Genomic DNA, 27601 nt, shown 5'->3' with positions numbered 1-27601 from the left:
GTACGGCCGTGGTCTGCCTATTGCCATTTAACCTGCCAATCCTCTGGATTATTTCTGTTGCTTTTGTTTGGTTCTATGGATCAGTGCTTCGCAACCTTTCTGATCTACGACACACTAAAATCTTTCCAGGTGTTCCACACAGTAAGCTAAATTTTAGAGACGAGTGAACGTAACATGCCGATGTGTCTCAAATACAAAATATGTATAATTATATATTGTATTATTTAAATAGATTAATTTTTATCGCTGCGAACTTGTATCTTACCTACGGCACAACGTAAAAATTTTCACTAGGTCATGTCATAACTCGAGAAAGTTTAGAATTCTTTTACCTTTTTAAATATCTTTTTTAAAACTGTAATATTGATTTGGAAAAATTAAAAAAAAATTCACGCGGTACAAATTTTATGTTTTCGTTTGACAACATTATCCTAATAATTTAATATTTAATCAATAAATAAAGCGATCTTTCAGATATATGTTTAATTAACTTATTATTTTTATTGAAATGTAAACAGCCAATGTCTTGATTAGGGGTAGAAAGTCTTTCGGGATTGCTGGTAGTTGGCTAGACCCAAATGCCGCGTTTTCTACCTGAACAGTATTTAACTAAATCTACCTGAATACAGTATCTGGCTATAAATATTGCACATCGACTTTTGGAAAGAGACAATCGGCTAATTTCGGCTTCGTAGAGCATTATCTCTGTCGCACGCACTGTACTTCGTGCGACAGAGATAACGCTCTACAAAGGCGATCGTCTCTTTCCAAAGGTCGATGTGCAATATTTATCGCCGGATATTGTACTTTAATATCAACTCCGTATTGATTTATAAGAATGTACAAGGGCATATTACAGAATTGTACTTTAAAAAAAAAACTAAAAAGAAAATTCAACTTAGTTTAACTGAAGACTATTTCCATCTGAAAAGATCATTTAAAATGTAATACTTTAAAGCATTTGACACGAAAATACCTCTCGCATTTAATACCGTTGTAAATTCAACTCTATGCCATGTACTTAGAAATCAATATCGCATGAGTTTTTACAAGTGTAATGCATAAATGAAAAAACAATGGAGATTCAATTTTAAAGTCTAAATATTAGAGTTCAAAACGTCTCAGTTGCACTGTGTTGATCGATATATATTAACAGAATTGTAGTCGCTATATATATGTAGAGTAAAGGTGGTTTTCGTTTGATTCGGCATTCGGATGAATATTTTAGTGAAAGCGGCACGAAAATGTAGTGTAGTCCGTGGTTTGTGTCTATTGCAGCAAGGACTGAACACTTATATGCTATATGTGCTGTTTTACCACATATACACATAGCGTCTTTGTTGATTCTTTTTTTAAAACTGGACTACTAATGCACAAAAAAGGAATTTTTATTCATTTTATTTATTTATTTACACTTCATTGTACACCATAAATCTAATATATAAAATTCTCGTGTCACGGTGTTCGAACTTGAACTCCTCCGAAACGGCTTGACTGATTTTTACCAAATTTAATATGCGTATTCAGTAGGTCTGAGAATCGGCTACTATCTATTTTCTTTACCCCTAAGTGATAAAGGTTGTTCACACTTAAAAAAAATTTTATTTATTTAACGAAATTTTTTGTTTTTATTTTTTTTATGATACAGCATACAAAAATACATACAAACCTAAATTTTCACCCCTCTACGATCAACCATTATTTTTTATTTGTAAATTAAAATATCAATTTTTTTTTTGCAAAACAACGTTTGCGGGATCAGCTAGTATTATCTAAAAAAGAAACAGCTTATAGTGGTACAAGAGGCGGTCTTATCGATCGAGGCGATCTCTACCAGACAACCTATGGATGGAGATGTAAGACAGATGAGAAAGCAGTTTAGAGTGTACATATATACAAATATATACATTACTATACACATATACATATATAAAAATTTGCAGTTCTGGCAGTTTATGGCTTTCGTTTTTGGGCCACATCTTATTCGTCTCTACATGTGGAATAGTGATATGGTTTATATAGGCTTAAAAAAATTTTCAGGTTAAAATTTCTATTAGTTTCCGCTGGTGAGAAATTAAATAAATACATTTAAAAAACTTAAGTTAAACGGTTTTGTGATATGTGGTTGTTGTGGAAAAATATGCACCTAGTCCGCCATATTGGAACGGCGTCCATCTTGAATTTTAAATTTTGACATAATCATCGTGTTTTACTAGTGTAGCCCTTTCATTTGATACCCATATTGAGGGGGTTAATGAAAAATATGTAATCCGCCATTTTGTATCGGCGGCCATCTTAGATTTATAATGTTATTGATTTTATTATATTGTATTGTCATCTAAATTAAATGTGTGTACCAAATTTCAGATCAATCTGACAACGGGAAGGTGCTTAAATTTCAATTTCTAATTTTGATCCAAATAAATAAACAAATATTTTCCGTACGGGTCGAACTAAATAAAACCGTTTAAAAAGTAGGCATGTAAACTCATATTTAATCACTTGAATTGCTCACGTAATAGACTATTCTTTTCTCTTACAAATTTCAGGTTTAAAGAGCGCTATATATAAAGGTTAATGGCGAATAAAGTTTAAATCGTTTATAAAAAAAGTGAATTTTTTATTTCAATAGAATAGAACCAATTAAAAGAAAATATGAGGGAGCATGTATATAAAAAGCTGTAAACAAAAAACCGCATCATAATCCTTTATACCTTTCGCTCATTTAAACGAAGGTGCAAAAAGAAAGCCTTTTTAAACGAACCTCCATTCCCGAATGCTCCTGATGCGCCAGCTTTCTCCTTTTTAACGATTTAATAAGTAAAGAGCCACCTCATTAAAAGTTTTAACGCAACAAAAACTTCACGGAACAGAGTACGGGTTGAAATATTTACTTTGTCTTTGAACGGTCACTCTTTTATAACACTTTGAAACTCGCTCTTTTTTATTTTTTATTAACCACTCTGTTTCATATTGAAAGATACTTTAAAAGTCTCAGTTTTATATACTTCATTATGGCTAGTTTATTTTATTTTTTATTTTGTTTATCACTTAGTTTCGTTGTTTTTTGCATAAACCTTTTCTAAAGTTTTGTATGGGGGTATATATACTATAATCGCCAGACTTGATATTACTTGATGTCTTTCAATTTACATCTCTATTTCTAAAGAAAGTCGTTGAATAGATCGGATGTGATCTGTTATATTCATTTTAATAACCATATGGTTGATAAAACATATTACATGAATCGATAGAATCGTCTGTCCGATTGTTAGCTTCATTTCTGTTTAGTATTCACGTAACGAAACTGTCTGGCTTTAGAGAAATCGACACCACGATCTTTGCACTTGCGATAAAGTATATCATCCATTGTGGAGTACCAAGTTCAATCTCTACATTTTAAAATGCTTTGAAATTTATAAGATGTTTAATGGGATCAGGCGTTACCTTGCGAAAGTTCATCCTAAGTAAGAAAAGGACCAATATTTAGCCACTTTCGTACATGCAGTGGTAGTCGTGCAACAAAGTGCACCGCTCGTCAGCCCGCTGATAAATGCGCATGCGGCAAACAATGCGAATTACACAACTGCCACCGTTAAATCACTCAACACGTGTTTCATCCCTCCACAGGGCATCTTCAAGAGTTATGTTACACAGATTAGTGAGTGCTTATTTGTTTCTTTTAATGATCTGTCCTACCCAATCCAGCCAGTACCAATGAGCGTAGAATTCTTACTTACTTTGGCCACATTGCACGAAGGGGCTATAAAAAATCTGAAGAGGTGTGTAGTTGTCGACAGTGTATAAAGCAAAAGTGTTAAGAGACAGTCATGTATTTTACAAAATCTTGCAAAAACCACCGTGCATGACTTCATGAAACTCATGATTGACCACGTACCTGTCATGAACCGTGCAAGAGAAGCCTAGATGCAGAGCTTTGTGAATTTTATTTCGTCGAATTTGACTTAGAGACGAACATTTGCCTTCTGTCAAAAAAAAAGAACCAAGACTGCTCTTATTAGTTCAATATGTTGCTATAGATGACCTCAAATTAAAACTTAATGTCAATAATGTATGTGAAGTAGAAGCTGAGACCTCTAGAAGGTCTGTTAAAAAACTTTTTAAAATTCACAAAACACGTACATTGGAATAGAGAACACAAAACGTTTTATATTTTTGCTCAGTAAACACGCGATGTTTGTCTAAACGATTGGTATCTTTGTTTGGGTTTTTGTGATGGAAATCGTGCTGTTGTTCATGCAAACAAGCAGTTTTAAATAAAAATAACCAGAAATAGTGAATTTATTTATTTACTTTGAAAATATTTCAATGATTACCTTAGTAAGGGCGCCATTTATAATAATTTATTTATTGAAACTATATTCTACAGACATCTGTGGCTTTGTTGTTGTAATTACATTTATATTTCTGATTTTTTTTTCTGCATGTCCAGTCTATTCCAGTGTTTCCCAACGTGGAGCCCACGCTTCACAGGAGGCAATTTGATTGTAAAGAAGGACAATTCTGATTTAAAGTGAACATGATTTTAAATCTTTCGCTTTAATATAATAATTATTTATGTTACATAAGGGGACGTAAAGATTTTAGAAAGGCTTAGATGGGGAATGGCATAAAAAAGGTCGGAAAACACTGCTGCATAGTGGAAGTAGCTATATATTAGTCCCTTTCTTAGTTAGAATGAACTTGCGCGAGGTAACGCCTGAATCTATTGGAAAATGCTGTTAGTTTTTATCTACACATAAAAGCTAAACGCGAAAATTTTAGTAAAATTTCCGAAAACATGGAAATGAATAAAACAGATGCATCGACAATAAAATACGTTGAGATTAAATAATCTTTTACATTCACCTCCACTGACTCTGTTCTCTCAATAAATTCAGTATAGAAGCAACAATGTAATTGTTTTATAAGGCAGTTTAATGGATATTCAAATTGAGGCATATTTCACAAAGCATTTATGACCAGTAAATGCATTAATTACGGTCTTTTGTTATCTTCAACGGCGCCATGAAACCGGTTTATGTGACATTTTAGTAAGGGAATACCACAGGGGACGTTACTGGGTCCTCTAATTTATGACATATGTATATATATTACTTTTTAATATTGTTAATTTAAATAAAAAAAATTGTAACACTAAAACCTATCTTCGATCTTCACATGTTTTGCTAAAGAAAATCTTAATTCACTTGTCGCGTTTTTTTGGTACACAATCGCGACGCAAAGTAAGATATTTATGTACAGGGTGTTCCATAAATTATCCGAAAAATAAGCTATTCACCTCTTTAAAGTTATCTTTACACTATTTGAACGCTACAACATTGGAAATGAGGGTACTTTTAAATTTAATGAATCGAAAATTTTAAACATACCTTCGTTAGTAAAAATATTCTTTTTTACCATATCTAATTAATATAAATTCTCAAACATCATATATATATATATATATATATATATATATATATATATATATATATATATATATATATATATATATATATATATATATATATATATATCGTTTTTGTAATTCTTCTGTTCCCGAAGACTTTGTAGTAGAAGTTATTGCTCTCGAGTTTAATAGTAATCAATTTCTAGAGGTGATTGAAAATAGGTATAAAGGCTTTTAAAGATTTTGGTTGAAAATTCAGCTATATACTCCACGTTTAACACGTTTTCAGCGGCATTGATTTTGCTATGTTTTCAATTAACTGCGGTACAGGGCGTTTTGAACCTGTTCCTAAACCAGGCATTGTGACGTTACCAGGTCTTAATATCACCGCCCTTACGAGACTTAAATACTTTTTTTTGGGCGCCAAGTAAAAAAACTCGAGGATCTTTTGTCTATATTATTATTTATGTTATCTATGACAGAGAAGTCTGTGTTTTTCCTTGTAACCAATATGTTAAATATTTTAGAGGTAGCCAAACACATTGTTTAATAAAAATGATTTACCTTTACAGTATTAGTGTACAAATTTTTGTTTAATTTATTTATTACTGCATGTCACGTCTACTACTTTTATAGCTCTTCATTTTATTTACCTACATTAATTTGCGGTCAAGTTTAAATTTTATATACCACTCTACCATGCACAACACGTCGTCACACAAAAACGTAAACTTTTAAACATTGGTCACGTTCTAAATTTGCACACGATTATCGTCTTTAAAGCGTATATGTGTTTACTTTGAGATATTTATTTATAAAAGTATTGCTAATAAAGGCGATAATAGCGTGTAACCTGCGGCAGTTCAACACAGACAAACACGTCTACGTCGCAAGACTCACAATTGGCTTTGCTTTGGACACATCACTGGTATGTATCGCTTAATTTATATTACATTGCAGTGTCAGAGTTTTGATGTTGATTTATTTACAGTACATAAATTGACATGGATTGAGAAGTTAGATATATAATCGTTTATTTTAAATCAAAACTGTGACACTGTATTGCTTTTATTAATGACCTTATAATAGAAATTACGATAAATAGTACAAAATAACTATTTTATTGCATCCAGTACTGCGTATTAACTTTTAACATACGAACGAACGATCCAGGAATATATTTCAAGAGAAAACAAACATTGTATATGATTGTTTTTGTAAGTGTAATTTTTAAACACTCCTCGATCGTACGTTTAAAATTAGACATAGCGATATTGTAATTGTATTTAGTGATCTTCCATGCACATATAACCAAAGACAAACACACTCTAAAATGGTTTAGTCGAAGACATATCGAGGAGTCTTATCAGACAGATAACATTTGAAATGTGTCAAACTAATGCACAGAACAGCATTACAGTCCCAGACAAGAAACACAAAGACAACAAATAAAAATATGTCTCAGAGAGAACACCAATACAAGCAATGTATATGAAGAGACTGGATTTATATATATATATTTTTTTCTTTGATTGTTTATTATATTATTTGTAGCTTTTTTTTATTTAATGATTGTCATTAAATTGGCATGCGTCGACGGTATGCGTGGTGGAAATTGGTAATAGATAATGGAAAGTTAGTTGGAACGAAAAAAAAAACGGTTTAAAAGAGTGTGTTTGCCTTTTATATGTGCAGGGAAGTGACAAGCTGGCTTCACGTCGTTTTGAAGACTTCGGTCAAGTGTTGATCAATGGTAAGTGCTCCGGTAAAGCGAGGTTGATCAAAGTGCATTGTGATTCTTTAAATTATATTCTGGATTCTTAACAAGAATTTTTTTATTTCACGACCATTGCAAGGCATAAGACAAATGACTAATTGATATATATATTTTCTGAAATTAAACTAGTGCTTTCGTATCATATCATAGCGTATCTTGATTCGTCATTCTATCAATTATGGTACAACCTATTCAAGAATCAAAGGTTTTCAAAATTCTTATTAACCTTTTCCACTCCAAGGCTGTTATGTAGCATAGATAAAATTTAATTGAATTATAGTATCTTGCGATTCTAGAATATGTTTCATTCATTCGTGATTCAAACATTTTAGTAACAAAAATCTTTTCCGTTTTAAAATTTTCCGCAAAAAGAAGTATTACACCATGTCGATTATCACTCGACAGTGGAGCTTGTGGAACAAAATCAGTGTCGAGTGAAGTGTCGAGTAATAATGTGTACATGTTAAAATTAATTATTGTTTATTATCTGTAGTTATTGGTTTATCGCATTGCAACAAAGAAAGTAAATTAATGTATTCTATTTCAGAGTAATCACTTTAATTAATGGTAATGAAAATAGTTGTAAAAGTTGTTTAGAGATTATTTATTACACATGACCTATTCATTTACGTCTTCATCTATTTTAACTGTAACTGAATTTTGTTTAAATGCATACATTTAATTCTTATACAAGTCCCAATGTTAATATAAATTTTTGTGTCTTTAAATGAACTATGCCTATATTATCTGGTTTACTTAATAGAACTGTGGTAGCTAAGCTTTAGAGGACTGAGATTTTGTTCCTCGGAATACAATCTTATATAATTCACACTTGTTTTTATTATATAGAATTTCCTGCCTAACCCTGACTCGGACTTTCGTGACTGTCAAGCTTTTATGTCACACGAAGCTAGAGACATTTACCGGATAGGACTATAGCGGTAGAGAACTGAGACATGCGATCGTTGGTGAGGGGTTCGATTCCCGTGATACAATCTTATATAATTCACACTTTGTGTTTTTATTATATAGAATTGCCTGCCTAACCCTGACTCGGACTGTCGTGACTGTCAAGCTTTTATGTCACACGAGGCTAGAGACATTTACCGGATAGGACTATAGCGGTAGAGAAGTGAGACATGCGATCGTAGGTGAGGAGTTCGATTCCCGTGATACAATCTTATATAATTCACACTTTGTGTTTTTATTATATAGAATTTCCTGCCTAACCCTGACTCGGACTGTCGTGACTGACAAGCTTTTATGTCACACGAGGCTAGAGACATTTACCGGATAGGACTATAGCGGTAGAGAACTGAAACATGCGTTCGTAGGTGAGAAGTTCGATTCCCGTGATACAATCTTATATAATTCACACTTTGTGTTTTTATTATATAGAATTTCCTGCCTAACCCTGACTCGGATTGTCGTGACTGTCAAGCTTTTATGTCACACGAGGCTAGAGACATTTACCGGATAGGACTATAGCGGTAGAGAACTGAAACATGCGTTCGTAGGTGAGAAGTTCGATTCCCGTGATACAATCTTATATAATTCACACTTTGTGTTTTTATTATATAGAATTTCCTGCCTAACCCTGACTCGGATTGTCGTGACTGTCAAGCTTTTATGTCACACGAGGCTAGAGACATTTACCGGATAGGACTATAGCGGTAGAGAACTGAAACATGCGTTCGTAGGTGAGAAGTTCGATTTCCGTGATACAATCTTATATAATTCACACTTTGTGTTTTTATTATATAGAATTTCCTGCCTAACCTTGACTCGGACTGTCGTGACTGTCAAGCTTCTATGTCGCTCGAAGCTAGAGACATTTACCGGATAGGACTATAGCGGTAGAGAAGTGAGACTTGCGATCGTAGGTGAGGGGTTCGATTCTTGTGATACAATCTTATATAATTCACACTCTTGTGTTTTTATTATATAGGATTGCCAATGCAAACAGATTAGGATCCAGAGGATAGGTAATAGCATTCGCCTGCCCGGCTGCCAAGTGTGGCGATTATGATATATCTCCCATATATATCTTTTGGAGACCTGTACCTTGCAGTGAACGTCTAAGACAGTTTGGAATGTAATATGTTTTCAGGGCAAGACAAATTTCAACTTATTTATAATTCTAGAGATTTGATGTTTTAACAGAAATATGCACTTTGATCAATTTATCTCTATCCTATTTATGTTTTGTTTTTGTTATGAATGTTTAAATGCTTTTGCAATATATTATTAAGAATTTTAATTGTTAAGTGATATAGAATCTTGTTTAAGAGAATTTAATTCGGTGTTTACTGTATTTTTTATGTGACTGTCTTTGTGAAACAAAAATGTTTTATTCTAAATATGAAATTGATTATATTTTTTAACAACAATAGTTTTGTTATCGGATCGACTTGTGGTGAGTGGATTAATAATCCTGCCAAATGTAGACGAAAGACTTTTTGGTGCTTCTCTTGTTTTATTACTATCTTGTTTAGATAGTTAATATTTTGTTTTTATTCTCATACTTATCTTTTGTTCTTGTCGATTTCTTTCGTTCTTTCTTCTAATTTACTTAACAGTATCTTTTATTCCTTTCCATATATTGCCTCACTTCCCTCGCCTTCTGTTCAGAGTTCAACATTTTCACTTTTATTTTTTTAATATTTCTTTAACAATTTATTTTCTTACTATCTATATTGTGCTTTATTTAAGTCATTTCTTCTTAATGATATTGATTGTAAACCTCTGTAAAGAGAGCTGTAATCTCCCAAAACACGTAGTCATATTTAACTACAGTTCAATGTGTCTCATGTTCAGTGTCAAGTGTAAAGTTGCGGTATTGATTTTACCAACTGATAGGAGGAAGATCTATTCGACGATTGCTAGTTTAGTCCGATATTCCAGTCTTTGTGGCCAGAATATTCCAGTTTCTCATCGCACGGAATGACTGGTTTTTGAGATCGAATAGATTAGATTCAATCCCAAAATCATCTGCGCTATATCGTTTCTGACTTATAATTGCGTGTGAGGAATACTAAGCAATTGATATGTTTTATTTTTACTAGTATATATACGTCTTATGCAATGTCATTCTCATCCTGCCCGTTCAAGTCTAACGGTGTACGAACGACAACGGAATCAGTTTTAAAATTGTCGCCCTCGTGTCTTCACGTAGTGTTGCGTGCACTGACGACTCAACCCAGGATCGGTTTCCCAACTCAGATTTTTATTTAGCTGAAATGTCTTCAGAGGAAAGGATCACACATCTCCCCAAAAGAAGTTAATATAATATATTGACTACTACGGATTTCGGATCCGCTGGACTCTGAAGAAGCTGTAACAGCCAGAAAGGCTAACAGCGTCCAGCACCAATATATATTTAATGGAATCAGGCGTTACCTCGCGGAAGTCCATCCTAAGCAAGAAAAGGACCAATATTTAGCCACTTTCGCACATGCAGTGGTAGTCATGCAATAAAATGCACCGCCCGCCAGCCCGCCTGACAAATAGTGCCAAATACAGAGACTCTGTATTTGGCACTATTTGTCATTGTAAGTGGCTAAATATTGGTCCTTTTCTTGCTCAGCACCAATATAGACAGTAAATTCATGCGCTTATAGCCTTCTTCATTATCTAATTTCCATTTAGACCTTGACCTTTAAAATAAATAAGTCATAAGGGACCAGAAAGTGGAATTCCTATAGTATATTATCAGCTAAGAAACGATGGAGGTGGCTTCAATCATTTACTAATAAATAGATTCCTAAAATCTGTACACGAACTTTTTTTTAACGCTTTCCTGTCTGCGTTTGACCATCGCCTCTGCTGATGTAAAACGACGTGTGGTCGAAGGTGAAGCACTCTGAAGTTACCTTCACTCTACCTTACCTTTACTTACCTTACCTTTACCCTGAAGAAACCTGGGTTATAACACTCGAGAAATAATGAAGCCACCTGTTTGTTGAGTCTTTCTGCTGTGCGAATCATAAAATATATATATTATTCGAAATATTTAATTCGGATTTTTTCGACACAAAAGTGCTTTCCTTACAAAGCTAACCCTCCATCTTTAGATTAATTTGAATCTGAATATTAAATTTTGTGTTGTTAAAGCAGTTTGTGAAAATATCTACAGGATGATCAATTATAGATGTAAAAGTTTTAAATATGTAAATGCTTATTTGCTGGCAATTAATATAAGGTACACCCTATATAAAAATCAATGGTTGGAGAAATGATATCGTAATGAGAAAAACGCGTTTTTAAAATTTGTATTAAAATTGATTGTTCTTGACGATCTGACTACAGACTATATACTGCTAGAATTTATTAGCCTGACGCATTCTAAACGAAGTGATCACTTTATATAGAATGATTGATAATTGGTTCACAGGCCTGAAATTGAAAATGACTAATGAATATATATATAACAGAATATATTACCTAATGGGTCGGTTTAAGGCTTCCTTTATATTTTACAACATCTCATGAAATGTCCGAGAATAAATAACGTATTGTTAACAAAGGAATTTTTCATTTCTACGAGAAATTGGACGTATCATAAACATATTTTTATTAATGTTTTCTTTGTTTCCTTTATGTCCTGTTTTGGTATTAATAAATTATTTTATGAAAAAGCTTTTCGTCTGAAATTCCATAATTTTTGAAGACGATGGTCTTTCAACAATGTATGTTGCGAGTGACATACGGAAACGAAAAGTGGTCACTTACTTTGGGCCTCACAAGAAGAGTCAAGGTGACGGCCGGCGTTCGGAAAGCCCCGAAAACAATTCTTCTCCAAAATACCGCAATATTCGAAGACGGAGGTCTTTGAACAATGTGTGTTGCAAGTGACATACGGAATCGAAAAGTGGTCACTTACTTTGGGCCTCATAAGAAGGGTCAAGGTGATGACCAGAGTTCGGAAAGCCCCGAAAGAAAGCAATTCTTCTCCAAAATACCGTAATATTCGAAGACGGAGGTCTTTGAACAATGTATGTTGCAACTGACATACGGAAACGAAAAGTGGTCACTTACTTTGGGCCTCATAAGAAGGCTCAAGGTGACGGCCAACGTTCGCAAAGCCCCGAAAACAATTCTTCCTCAAAATACCGCAATATTCGATGACGGAGGTCATTGAACAATGTGTGTTGCAAGTGACATACGGAAACGAAATGTGGTCACTTATTTCGGACCTCATAAGAAGGGTCAAGGTGACGGCCAGCGTTCGAAAAGCCCCGAAACCACTTCTTGTCTTCTTGTGAAAATACGGTAATATTCGAAGTCGGAGGTCTTTCTGATATACGGAAACGAAATGTAAGTGACATTGGGCATCATAATATGGTTCAAGGACACCCAGAGAGCAATGGAGAGGGCTACGTACGGAGTTTCGCTGCGAGATCGAATAATATATTGGGAAATCCGTAGAAGAACCAAGATCGAACGTAATTCGAAGAATTAATCGTCTAAATTTCCATAGATGGCTGTTGCAGCCGGAAGGTTTTTGAGTGGCGACCATGAACCGGCAGACCCGGCGTGGTTTGGCCCCCCACTAGATGGACCGACAACATAATTATGTCGTGGGTTGCAACGGCTGCCGTGATATGGGTGTCTATCGAAAGAAAAAAAGAAAAAATTTAAAAAAGGATATGATTTTTTTTACTTAATGCTTTGGTTGCGAATAAATTCCTTTGTAATAAAATTCAGAAAGATTATTAAATAAAATTTTGTTAAGAAAATCATATAATTATTAAGTATTTAGTCATAATAAAGCATAGGAAGTATTGCTCTTATGGGAAGAGATTATATCTTCATCCAATTGAATTTGAATTTAAATAACTAGATGCAATAGACAAGCAAAACTCAAAGCATATGAGCGTATGGTACAATCGACATAAGCGGAGCGTTTTTTATGTCGCTATTATAAATAAGGCGATGGTCCAATTTAAAGCAGACATCATTCGCCATACTTTTACAATTTTGTTAAGGATAGTTATCAAAGTTCCTGTCTAAGTTTGTTGTGGGATCTTTTCAGGTAAAGGTGCGTTAGAAACCATTGTAGCTTCAACTTGAACGAAATCGTTATTAACTTGAATTATTTCTGTTTCATCAAATTTGGATATTGTGACCTGGGCTATTTGGATATTCTGGTGTTTTTATCATGATGTACACATAATATTATGAATTACAATGAAACGTATTTGATTTTGTTCTATTAATTACTTTAGTATTTTCGAATTTTGTTTTAGCTTGTACTACTTCATGTAATAATGTGCAGTTTTTAAAATTACGTTTCGTGCGACCACTTTCTCATCCCTACTACATATTGGCATCCTCAGGTTGTACGACAGTATCTGTGCGGTGGTTTGCCGTATTCACATCGATGAATCTTGCGTTAGCGTCTTGAGTCTCGTCCATGTGAAACACGCACGTGTGTGACGTGATATTGCTACATCGCATGATGGACACTGTTATACAGGGTACGAGGGTGTAGGTTTTTCGACGAACAACGACGTATTTATAACAGAAAAAATGTGGTACTGAACATGTTTAATAAATTTAATATGAAATGCTTTTATTTATTACATGTTTTCATTTCATTTGTAACGTAATTACTCATACGTCTCTCTAGAGGAAATAAACGAGATATCATTATTTTTTTATATACATTTTGTTCAATGATTTCAATTATGGAATACTCAGTTGAGTTATTTTATTTTTGCTTTTAAAAATTATGTCTGAGTTAATTTTGTTGGCTTTGTTGTGTCCGTATTGTGGAAAAGTTGTTTTATCAGAGAGACAGACATTCTTCCTCTAGTATCGTTTTTGTTTCCTCATTGCTAAGGGTAATGATCTTTAGAACATGGAGAATAGATCTTTGATATGATGCAGCGTGTCATGAAGATTGTTTTAGGTTTGGTTTGGCCATCTGATTAGACTACCACCTCCTCCTGCACTTCTTGATTGACCTTCTTCAAGGGCATTCTGACAAATTGGCCAGGTTTTATTTTCGTATTTCTCAAAATCTTAATGTTTTATGATATTTTCCGGGTTCGCATTGAAGATCAGATTTTCAATTTCCCGCGAAAACTTTTTTCCCAAAAAAAAATTCCTTTTTCTTTTTGCAAAAATTGTAGCATTGATGCCAGATGCAGGCGTCTTCCGATTGTATTGGAAACCTATGTAAGGGGGTAATGCCCAACAGTGGAAGTCTTATAGTTGATGATGACGTCACACGACAGTTCGATGTTTAACATGTTTATTTTGAACTAATATTATACGAATGTCTTTGACCAGCGTGTGTTGGTGATGATGGATGATAGATATGAGACGTAATCATTTGCGAAGTACTGTATGGTATAGGTTCAAGGTCAACCAGAGAGCATTGGAGAGGGCTATCGAATAGGAAATGATGTGATAACAGGAGAACCTAGGTCACGGACGAAGCTTGAAGGTTTGCTCGTCTGGAGTAGCATTGGATGGAGCTCATTGCTCGTGGGGAAAAGGTTCTCGAGTGACTCGGAACCAGTTGAACAGATAAACAAGTCAAGAACACGGCAAGTCGCCGACTTTTGGATGACACATATCCTTTGTAGCGGTCGTTTGCTAATATGATGACAACAGTGATGGTAACACATAGATGATGATGATATCTAAAATTAAAATCATTTTGGAGGTTTCGATGTTGAAAAATTTTCTCGTCGAATCAAATGTAGACATTATTTTAATGTATCGTTTTGTGATCGAATACGGTATTTTGTGCATTTATATCTATATCTTCTCCCGTTGATTTATGTTTAATAAAGTGATCTACAAATCGTCGGTTGAATAATATTTATATGATTTAAATTCATCCAAATGAACGTGAAAATTGTTTTTTATTTTCCTATTATTTTCGTTGCTTCTGCTATGCTATGCTGCTACATATTTTTATGTTTGATCTTCTTACTACATCATTATATATGTCATTGACCTGTTGACATAATTTTAGTTGGCAAATGTCTCTATTTTTTATATTACAAGAGTTTTAGTTTATTAATGTGTTTTAAAATATATTTATCTTTCTGTACCCGTATATTATTTAATCAGAAATAGACCTTTGTAATAAATGTCCAATAAGACCTACTGAAAGTGGTCTGTGTACAGCGTCCAACATCGTCTTTCGATTTTAAATTCGTCTGTACAACTTGTTAATATACATACCGGCGTCATTATTTCCATAAAATTATAACTTGGAAATTTTTAGATAAGATATTTAATGGAATCAGGCGTTACCTTGCGGAAGTCCAACCTAAGTAAGAAAAGGACCAATATTTAGCCACTTCCGCACATGCAGTGGCAGTCGTCGGTGTAACATAACTCCTGAAGATGGCCCGTGGAGGGGTGAAACACGTGTTGAGTAATTTGGCGATGGCGGTTGTGTGATTCGCATTGTTTGTCGCATACGCATTTATCAGCGGGAGGGCAGGCGGTGCACTTTGTTGCGCAACTGCCACTGCATGTGCGGAAGTGGCTAAATATTGGTCCTTTTCTTATTAAAGATAAGAGTAAGTAGTACTGGAACCAGAAAGCAATGTCGTATCTGTCGACATATTTTACAGAAAAACCGAACGATTTGTTACCGCTCCGGCATTGATTTTGTATACTAGATGGCAAAGGATTGATGACGAAGGTGAATATATTGTTGATTAGAAATAAAAACTTGTTAAATATATTGTCGTGTAAAATTTAACTTAAGCGACATTATTTCCCAGTCTTCCTAATAGGTTTCTTCTAGGCAAACATTTACCATCGTAGATTTTGTCATTGTTTAATATCAGGCAAAATGTTCTATGTTGACTTTACCATTTGGCTTATCCGTATTTGTTTGATGGTTACTTTTGTTCGTCTACAGATGTGTTGGTCCTTTGCCTTCTTCGTCTGCGTATGTTAAAACATGGAATTCTACTAGCTGTGGATTTTTTTTGGTCAGTGTTTTATCTAGTTGCAATCTTCATTTTCTCGGATTTGAAGTTGGTTTTTGAGTAACTAAGTTGCTGTTTTGATTTTTCTCGCATTGAAAGATCGCTGAGATATTTATCAACGTATCCACGTCCTAAGGTCCCGGTAAAGGGACCTCAACTTTAGTTTTTTTTTTTTGACTCACGTTTCCTTATATTAATCTACTATAGGAACTTGACTTGCCAAAATTTTTTGTATTTTATTCTTCATTTTCCTTCTTCCTTCCTTCACATAATCTCTTAGTCTCAATTCTTCCTTCCTTCCCTATATCTTTAATTTCTCGGCTTGTGTTGTGTCTTCATATGAACTTAGCATTCCGTTTCAAGCGTACCCCAAAGGAAGAAAAGGACCAATATTTAGCCACTTCCCCACATGCAGTGGTAGTCATGCAACAAAGTGCACCGCCGGCCAGCCCGTTGATAAATGCGCATGCGGCAAACAATGCGAATTACACAAACAAACACTTTGTGTTTGGCACTAATCGGTTTGGCGTGGCTCCTGGAGATACCCCGTGGAGGGGTAAAACACGTGTCGAGTGATTTAATGGTGGCAGTTGTGTAATTTGTACCACTGCATGTGCAAATAGTGGCTAAATATTGGTCCTTTTCTTACTTAGGATGAACTTCCGCAAAATAACGCCTGATTCCTTTAAATAGTGCCTCAAAAGGTTTGTTTAACTTCAGCTTTGTCGTATGCTTTTGTCGGTCTAACATTACTTCTACTTTAGAATGCGTTAGCGCTGAAAGAAGCGGCAGAAGGAACTTTAACACACTTCTGTTAAGGTTGATTGCGGGTTTTTATTTTGGCCCCCGCTATTGGGAGCCTCTCGTACCCCCTATCTGGTGTGGGACAGGGACTATTGAACATTATTTAATTTTTTCACATATTTTTTTATTTTCGTTATCGTCTTTCATGCATCGTATGATCTTTCGTTCTTTTCATTATTGCCACAATTCTTCTGTCTTTCCCTTTCGCTCTGTAACGCCTTTCATACATCCCTCATTACTCTTTTAGATTTTTATTATTTTATTTCTGTACAGGACTATTACAATATCACTTGGTTTTACATCATTTTATTTTGATTTTTGTTGTTTACATTTTTATTAGATTTAATTGCGGGTTGTCGCTATATGTTCCTTACCGTTCTCGCGTCTCATTATATTTATGCTTATATTTTATCGCTTCATTCTTATGTTAGGGAGCGTGTATCGACCTCTGAAAATCATCTGAATGTTCGTGTAGGGATATTTTGCAATATACGTTACCAGTTTTACTTACGGCGCTGAAACCTTTTAAAGACAGCCTTTTAAAGCATCGAAAGCCTAGAAAGAGTTTCTGGGCTCTCTGGGCTCTCTGGGCTCCTGGAACTTTCGGCGTCATTAGAAGTTCACAATCGCTTAACAAGTCATCGTGTGGGTAACGGTGGAGATTTTTCTCCTAGATTGAAGAGATTCTTAACCCTTAATAGCCTGATTTACGAAAGTGATTTTTTTTTAATATTACTGTGTTTGCTTGAGGGTCTAGATGAAGGGAAAAATAGTTTTTTTTTTTTTAATTTCGTTGGAAAGAATATTATACAACAGTAAAATTCGTACAGCGAACCTATAAAAAAAACTAATAGTAATGTGAACATTCGGTTTAAAAGATCGGTATCAAAATTGAAACTCTAGGCTATTAAGGGTTAAACCAGCGAAAGTAATAGATATAGCTCAACGAATCGGCAAGTTGAACTGGTAGCAGGTTGCCCACATATGAAGACCAGAGAGAAAAGGACGTTGTCTAGACGACCAAGTTTAGGTCTTCTGAAGACGTTGGATGTAGGCTTTGGAAGTCATACGGCTGGAACGGTAATGATGATGATATTGTACTTTGTTCATCAGTCAGTATGGAACTTTGAAAAAGGAATTAATGAAGTTTTTGTCGTTGTTTGCAGTGTCGGAAGATGCCCAACCAGCACAGCGCAGTGCTCCGCTTCTGCAGTCGCCACAGTACACCGGTGGGAGACCTCAACCTTACAGTAAGATAGATCATTTTCCTATCCGTACACGATACTTCACCATCACCTCAGGTGTTAGACACCCACTGCTGGTAATCTTCCCCAAAGATCGCTGCGATTGTCGGTCTCGAACTGACCGCTTTCAGGAACTCACCACGACTTTCACTTGTGGGTTTACAATACATTCTACAGTCTATTTACATTCAACTTATCATCATCGGGCATATTTAAAGAGGTAACTGTGAACACTGCTTTCTATTTTGAATATAATATCTTCTAGGTAGAAATTTATATATACATCGCTTCTATTTTAATCACGTATTAAAATCATAAATATAATTTTGCTTTGTCGAATTGGAACATATTACAATTGAAAGTAATGAGATATTACATTTATTAGGAAAATACTCTACGCACATGTCTTGAAATAATTACAGTAATATTTTATTTGCGAGTACACACTATTGCACTTGCTATTGAAGGTGTGAAGTATGTTTAGAATATAATAATATAGTATAGTAAATATATGTAATATATTATAGTATATATAAAAAGAGTTATTGCGAAAATACACAATGACCACGCATACAGATTCTTTTATACATCTTAACACACGTATTAACAAAATGACGGTTTTAATATTACGTAACTGTAGTTACATTTTAAGATTATTATTATAGGTCAGGGGTGAACAACCTTTTTCGGTCGGAGGGCCGCAGTTTCTAAAACAGTGGGCTATGAAAAAAAAAAGTATATGTTCAAGATTCAAACCATGTTCTAAACGTAATTTATATTAGACACTTTTATTAAACGGTTTTATTTAGTTCGACCCGTACGGAATTTATTTGGGTCAAAATTAGAAATTGAAATTTAAGCACCTTCCCGTTGTCAGATTGATTTGAAATTTGGTACACACATTTAATTTAGATGACAATACAATATAATAAAACATTATAAATCTAATATGGCCGCCGATACAAAATGGCGGATTACATATTCTTCCTTAACCCCCTCAATATGGGTATCAAATGAAAGAGCTACACTAGTAAAACACGATGATTATGTCAAAATTTAAAATTCAAGATGGACGCCGTTCCAATATGGCGGACTAGGTACATATTTTTCCACAACCACCACAATATGGGTATCAAAAAACCGTTTAACTTAAAAGTTTTTTAAATGTATTTATTATCTTTAAAGCTTTGATTCTAGCATTTTTTTTTTAAATTTCAAAAAAAAATTAAAATTTACTTGCCTCGAGGGCCGCATGCGGGCCGCGGGTTGCTCATCCCTGTCGTAGGCTATAGTGCGAACAGTCAGGTATGGAACAGCCCTTGTTTACAGCTATATGTTACGCTATATACACTATCTTGGGTGTCAAGACAGAAGTGAAAGTGTTTCTTCTAGGCAAGCATGAAGCATCTTAGATCTCGTCGTCGCTTAGCATTAGGCGAGATATGGTTCCAGTGCTTTGTAAATTTTGTATTTATATATATATATATATATAGCCGTCGCTCAGTATAGTGCATACCAAGCAATAAAAACTTAAATGCTATCATATCGAAGAAAAGGTTATTTGACGATTTTTATGTACAAGGAGATAATGAGAGATTTAATCTATGTGAATCATTCAGTAAGTGAGGTGTTAAGTAAGAAAAGGACCAATATATAGCCACTTCTGCACATATATATTGGTCCTTTTCTTTCTTAGGATGGACTTCCGCAAAATAACGCCTGATTCCATTAAAGAGTTATGTGTTTCAATTTCCGGAATATAATCATATATAATTCACACTCTGTGCATTAATTATATAGGATTGCCATTGCTTATAAAATGGTTACATAGATTGTGCAGCAGCTTCCTCTGCGGACCCTGCTACCATAATACCACACTGCGATCGCCAAAAGTGGCGATTACTATATATCCCTTCACAGATATCGTACGGGAGCATCTATAGAGTGAAACGAAACTCTGAAAGTATTGTTGTAAATTTTTTTCCATCATAATTTTTAATTTAAAATTAAAAATGTTTTAAAAGTAATTTTCACATTTATTGAAGGTAAATTAAAATAGAAAATGAAAATTTCATTCTCTACAGTTTGCAAAGGCTACGATTTATTGGAAGCCGTTCGCAAAATGAAATGGCATATCAGATTTAAACACTCTACGAATAATTTATGGTATTATATTAAAAATTTAAAATTGAATTTGATGAAATTTTTAAAAAAAAAATGTATACTCGAGTGTTTTTTATGCTAGGAATTTAGATGTAACAGAAACTTTAATATCTAGGTTGGCTGTAATAAAAGGCATTTTTAATTTGGAAAATTAGGTCATTTTAAATTAAAACCTCTTTGGTGAGACTTCTTTTGAAATATATATCGGTTATAATAAATTAATAATGAGTAGATTAAGCTGCTAGTGTAAATACTATACAGGGTGTTACAAGTGTCGTATTGAAGAGGTAAATATATAGTTAATTTACTATCAAATAATCTATAGTACAACCTATAGAAAAATCAACGGTTTCAGATATAATAAAAAATATGACATTATATAGTAATAAAAGCGATTTCAAAATTCATATATTATATACGAAATATAGTACTCGGCGATGACACTGAACGTGAAGTTTTGTCAGTCGTGCGACAGAGACAACGCTCTACGAGGTCGAGATTAGCCGATTGTCTCTTTCCGAAGGTCGATGTGCAATATTTATCGCCGGGTATTGTAATTATTGTTTACTATTTGTCTCTTTAGACTTTGTTCTGCCATAAATTATTCGCCTATCGGCATTTGAATAGACAAATAAATATAATATACTAGCTGATCCCGCAAACGTTGTTTTGCAAAAAAAATAAAGTTTTTAATTAACAAATGTAAGATAAGGGTTGATCGTAGAGGGGTGAAAATTTAGGTTTGTATGTATTTTTGTATGCTGTATTTTATTAAAATAAAAACCAAAAAAATTGTCTAAAAAATTAAAAATAAAATTTAGGGGTGGACCACCCTTATCCACTTAGGGGTATGGAAAATATATAGTAGCCGATTCTCAGACATACTGAATACGCATGTAAAATTTGGTAAAAATCGGTCAAGCCGTTTCGGAGGAGTTCAAGTTCGAACACCGTGACACGAGAATTTTATATATTAGATTTCTCAGTGACCAATTTGTACGCGGTAAAATGAAATATATAATAAGCTGTAAAATCACCTCTTTTAGCTTTTTTATAACAAATAAGTGTAATAAAAATATTTCCTAAAGTCGACGTTTTCGATGTGTTTAAAGAAAAACTAGATTACGAAATGTAAATCCATCGCACAAATCTGCCGCCATTTTGAAACTCTTTAACGACGCTATCCAACCACAAGTCTCGCCAAGCGGAATGTTCTCGAATTTTCTGGAATGCCTCCAAAACGTTTCCAAGACTCGAGAATGTTACTGCACTCGAATAGTCGTGGTATTTTGTTAATGTAGTTCGTTGGTGAAGTTATTCCAAGAAAGTATCAACTCTGTTATCACATTCCATGCCACGTGGGTTTATGACCCCCCGCTGCACTATAAAGCCATTTGCAGTTCTCATTGAAAAGTAAAAGATTCTTAAACAAATGTATTGTAGGCTCGAATATATAAAACTTCACATAACTTCACGTACGTACTGCATATTAAAATTTATAACTCTTTCCCCCTCATTATAGCTTTGTATTGAAAAAGTATAAAGCATACGTCTTGAACGAACTTTTATTAGTTTTTAAAGATTGAGTCGTATACGCCCCACGCGGCTTGAATGGAAAATCTTCAAAAATTGCCGTGACGCAAACATTAGGATTATATAATGATGTGCAATTAAAGGAATGATCACACAATTATTTTCACTTTAAAATTTTATTTGTTAAATGAGACAACTTATATACATAGTTAATTACATGTAATACTGTGATCAAAGATGAATTTATTTATTCTTTCAAATCAATTTCATCACCTTCAAAGTGATTCCCGTCTGATAAATAGCAATTTTGCCAACACTTTTTTTAGTCCTGATAACAGTTGGAATAGTCTTTTTCCGGTATAGCCTTTCTTTCATTGTCCATTGTTACATTGTCCTAAATCTCAAGGCATTTAACGGTCTGTAGCGCTTGGGCAGCGACTTGAAATAAAATAATGTAGCAACTAATATATAATTGAATGTTCCAAATTGTATTGTTAAGATATATAAATTTTAGCTATATTTATCCATAAGAGAAAATTGTGTAAGAAAAATTGTAAAAAATTATAAAACGCTGTCGTGCCTCGCAGCTGGGAGAAGAAAGATCCGTATCGAATAGCGGCAACCCTCTCCCAACTGTCTGCTAAACGCAGTTTAAGCGAAAAATAAATATTGTGAAGAAACACTAGCGATACAAATTAGAATTAATAAAAAAAAGCCTTTCTTTCAACTCCTTGATCGATTCAAAATGGCGTCCCCGCATTGGATTTACTAGTTTATTGAATAGCCAGAAGTCAAACGGAGCCAAATAAGACGAATACAGTGGTTGTGGAACGATATCAATAGAAAATTTGACGGTTTTTTTCTAAAAAGTGCGCGATTTTGACACCAATCAAGACTTGACGCGTTTGACAAAATTAAAATCTATCTAATATTATATTAAATTCTCGTGTCACGGTGTTCGATCTTGAACTCCTCTGAAACGGCTTGACTGATTTTTACCAAATTTAATATGCGTATTCAGTAGGTCTGAGAATCGGCTACTATCTATTTTCTATACCCCTAAGTGATAAAGGTTGTTCACACTTTAAAAAATTTTTTTATTTTTTTAACGAAATTTTTTGTTTTTATTTTTTTATGATACAACATACAAGAATACATACAACCATAAATTTTCACCCCTCTACGATCAACCCTTATTTTTTATTTGTAAATTAAAATATCAATTTATTTTTTTGCAAAACAACGTTTGCGGGATCAGCTAGTATAATATAAAAGAAAATAAAAAATATTTTTATCTCCACAATCGATTCAAAATGGCGTCCCCGCATTGGACTTACTAGTTTATTGAATACACAGAACTCACACGGAGCCAAATAAGACGAATACAGTGGTTGCGAAACGACAGCAGTTTAGTTTTTGATGCTTTTTTTCTAAACGAATCAGGACAAATCAAAAATTATTTTTTATCTCCTCTATCGTGTCAAAACTGCGTCCTCGCATTGGACCTTCTAGTACTTTGTTGAAAAGCCAGCAATCGCACGGAGGTTTTAGTTGATCAAAATACGTAGAATATGGTGAGTCATATGCATTTGTTATAATAATGTATACATTTAACACAGTTAAATTTAATTTAAAAAGAGTACCTGTTGCGCTATTCCGGATCTCAAAACTAACTGGTAATGCGTACTCGAATAAATTTATTTTAAATTTGAATTACAATTTTTTTGCTCCGAAAAAAAACATCCGGAAATTTACTATCTTGGAGATAAATTAACATCTTTTACATTTTTATTTTTAGAACGTACTTCATTGTTGCGAATAGAAAAGGCAGCCTTATTTACCGTAAGATAATCTTTGTGTTTATAAGTCGCGTTAGAATTTTAACGCCGCGTCATCCGGGTCTTTAAATAAACATCGGGGTGAAAATTAGCGAAGCGCGAATCTCGGGAAATTACTGTCCACCATCGTCCCTTCTCAATCTTTTCTGAATTACAAAATAAAAGTCTCCATTAAAAAAAGGTGAATTTTAAACGCGTTTAATGTATTCCGGATCTATATTCTTCATACTTTCGCTTCAGTTTGAAATTGCAAATGTTTAATTGTGTGTCGGCAACTATATTAATATGAATTCCATATTTAATGAAATCAGGCGTTACCTCGCAGAAGTCCATCCTAAGTAAGAAAAGGACCAATATTTAGCCACTTCCGCACATGCACATGTAGTCGTGCCGCCGGAGTGATTTGGCGGTGGCAGTTGTGTGATTCGCATTGTTTGCCGCATTCATTTATCAGCCGGTTGGCGGGCGGTGCATTTTGTTGCACGACTACCACTGCATGTGCGGAAGTGGCTAAATAATGGTCCTTTTTTTACTTATGAATTCTATTGCAAACATCATCAATTCAGGCGATATCTTATGTCCACTATTGGACTTACGCCTATATAGGATCATTTCCAATAGGACCGGTTGGAAGTGGGTGTCCAAGATCTGTGGTGTCCACTTTAAGATCTTACAGCCCCAAAGAATATCTGTTCTGCGCGCTTTGACCACAAAACAATATCTAATATATCTTCCTAACGTAGGTTGGACATGAAGTAATATCAACGCAAAGTCCGAAGTAAAAGTTTTCATATTCATTCAAGTTTCTCCCATATGTATATCGCTTTATATAATGAATTATATATATGTGGAATTCCCCATTTCGATGTGCCGCTGATGATGATGTAATGTTACTTCTAGGTCATCATTATTTCAGCAGTAAGACGTCTACTACTGGACTTTTCCTCTTCTATGGATTTAAAATAGGATCGGTTGAAAGCCTGCGTTTAGCGTCTTCCTACGAAACCTTCCGGATGTTTAAGATACACTGTCTCAAAGAATAGGAAAGGGTTATGTGGGATTCATACCAACTAAACCCAACCCGGTGATCGCCCTCTGCGATATGCGGGACTACGGTATCTCCCGATCAGAGATCGACACGTGATCTTCCCTCGCGTCAATAGCCTGTCCCGGGGTATGCGTGTATACGCTACCCCCGAAACCCTCGTGATGCTATCACGATGGTTGGAGACCACGTCGAACCATCGTCCGCCTCAGAGTCGCCGAAGCTAGTGGGAGTTTAGGGCCCCCACCCTAAACTCCCGCGACTCCAACCTAACCTAACCAATGATCTTAAGAAGGATAGATTAAAAACATCGTCCTTCATTATAAGGGAAGAGGATCTTTTGAAATTCTTCACTGTACGACTGATTATATAAGATCCAAAATTAAAAAAGAGCATAAATAAATGAAAATGAAAAAAGGCAAATGAAAGATGATTTAACGTTTCGAGTGTGGGCCAGTTTGCACTGCGTTTTTACAGCGCGATTTAATTTTTGTACATCACTTTTCATTTATGTTTCTCCGTATTCTGCATTTTTTGTTTTCCGTTTCATTATGATTCAACCGGAAACGGGCAGTAGCGGGAATAAAAGGAAATATTTAAATGAAAATCAAATTTGTGTTTTTTTGAAAACTTTATAACATATTACATATAACAATTGCCGATTACTTTTTTATTAAAGATAAAAATTAAATTCGTTTATTCAACATTGGAACTTTTAAGAGAGCTCTTATTGATCGTCAATTTATTATTTTTTTTAATCTATTTTATTTTCGATTCTGCTTCGCAAGGTGTTATAGTTGTGGAGAATAAGCAGAAAGAAACTCCACAACAACACATGTTTTAATAAAGTTTAACACAGATTTATTTACAGCCTAAATGAAATAAAAACAATCAGGCGGCGTCGCTGCCAAGGATTCTTGTCATTTAAATATTCGTTTATTGAATAATAAACTTTTTTCGTCGATTTACTTTTGGATTTCCAATAAGGTTTTGCGATATTACATTAAAAAATCTGATTCTTTTTTATTACAAATGTAACTTTATTTATTATATTCCAGTTTTATTTAAATGTTGTTATAGTGCATGTGGAAGTGACCCCTCAAAAACAGGTTTGAATGTATTGCATAGGATTTTTATTGTAATTTTAATTACAATTATTAAGGCTTTGGCGTCCTTCGACTCTCAAAGCCACACTCTTGCGTCATCGTAAAACCTAAAGTGAATATTGCATACATAAAAGATAAGTCTTACCGAAGCGTTTTTCATGTAATATTCAAATATGTTTGGAATAATTTATTTAATTTACTTTCATATTTTTTAATATTAAATCAAGGCCAATAATATTTAGTTCATTGTTGTACAAGGCGCAAATGACCCTGAAAGATCGCAATGACCGGTCTAGTACTGTCCACATATGTTGAGGACCTTTCGTATTTAATGGAATCAGGCGTTACCTTGCGGAAGTCCATCCTAAGTAAGAAAAGGACCAATATTTAGCCACTTCCGCACATGCAGTAGTAGTCGTGCAACAAACCGGTTAGTGCCAAACACAGTTTGACTCTGTGTTTGGCAATATTCGGTGTAACATAACTCCTGAAGATGCCCCGTGGAGGGGTGAAACACGTGTTGAGTAATTTGGCGGTGGCGGTTGTGTGATTCGCATTGTTTGCCGCATATGCATTTCTCAGCAGGCTGGCGGGCGGTGCACTTTGTTGCACGACTACCACTGCATGTGCGGAAGTGGCTAAATATTGGTCCTTTTCTTACTGAGGACCTTTCGTCTCCAATTGTCCACTTCCACTTCATGTCACCAATTCCTCGACGTACATCTGTGATTTTGTTTCTTCTGTGTGAAAATGAAATAAGAAAAAATCTAGTTGTGAAACTGTTCAAAATGAAATATTTGTTTTATTAAAAATTAATGTTGCGAGAAATAAAAAGTCAATCTACAACTCAAATTTATACAGGGTCATTTGCTATTGATATATTGGTACACACTGTACGAAAATCAATGTTTTTATAAATAATATATACCGTTATAAATATATAGTTGAAAAGTGGTTTTAAAATTCGAACGACATTGCATTAAAATTTATTATTGTTTACTATTTACCCCTTGCTGACGTTGTATCGCCAGATGTGATTGGCCAGTCGCATACGGATAAAAAAAAATGAAACATATTTCAGTATGATTGCAAAAAGGTATAAAAGGTTTTGACTGACAAATTAGCTATACATTCAGCCCATAAAAAAGTTTTTATATCTATAATCAAACAGCAGTATGAATAATAATGAATCAATCGAAAATGTTGCTAGATGAGACTAAAACGGCTTAACCGATTTGGCTAATTGTTTTTTATATCTTCATTTAGGTCCAAGAAGGTTTCGTATGGAAATATTACAATGTAGTTAAAGTTCGTGAAATGTAAATGATGATGTGATGATTTTGATAATGTGATCTTTCATCAGGCCAAGGATCTGTTTAAGAGATCTAAATATAAATGAGGAGATGCGAAGATGAACAAAAGTTGACGACATACCCTACCCGATTGGCAAGTTGAAATAGTTGACAAGCTATCTGTTTCTTGAGTAATAGCATTCCTTTATTAAACGGTTTTATTTAGTTCGACCCGTACGGAATTTATTTGTTAATTTTTTAGATCAACATTAGAAATTGAAATTTAAGCGTCTTTCCGTTGTCAGATTGATCTGAAATTTGGTACACACATTTAATTTAGATGACAATACAATATAATAAAACCAATAACATTATAAAACTAAGATGGCCGCCGATACAAAATGGCGGATTACATATTTTTCC

General features: G+C 34.3%; 1 protein-coding gene across 3 annotated transcripts in view; it reads left to right on the top strand.

Annotated features, from left to right (window-relative positions):
• The window catches only part of sm (smooth), a 543953-nt gene that overhangs the window by 492399 nt on the left and 23953 nt on the right, over window positions 1–27601 (top strand). For 2 of the 3 annotated variants that reach the window (XM_068768460.1, XM_068768462.1), the window contains exon 6: window positions 18124–18207. The exons of the other annotated variant lie outside the window; for it this stretch is intronic. In XM_068768460.1, coding sequence (XP_068624561.1) covers window positions 18124–18207 — 84 coding nt within the window. The remainder of the gene's footprint in view (window positions 1–18123; window positions 18208–27601) is intronic. 3 annotated transcript variants of the gene reach the window in all.

This window comes from Battus philenor, unplaced genomic scaffold (assembly GCF_028537555.1).
Source record: "Battus philenor isolate CCGP_79_NKW_IND1 unplaced genomic scaffold, ilBatPhil1.0.hap1 SCAF_25, whole genome shotgun sequence".
NCBI classification, from domain to species: Eukaryota; Metazoa; Arthropoda; class Insecta; order Lepidoptera; family Papilionidae; genus Battus; species Battus philenor.
Note: the sequence above shows the minus strand (reverse complement) of the source record. Positions and strands in the feature narration are given on the sequence as shown.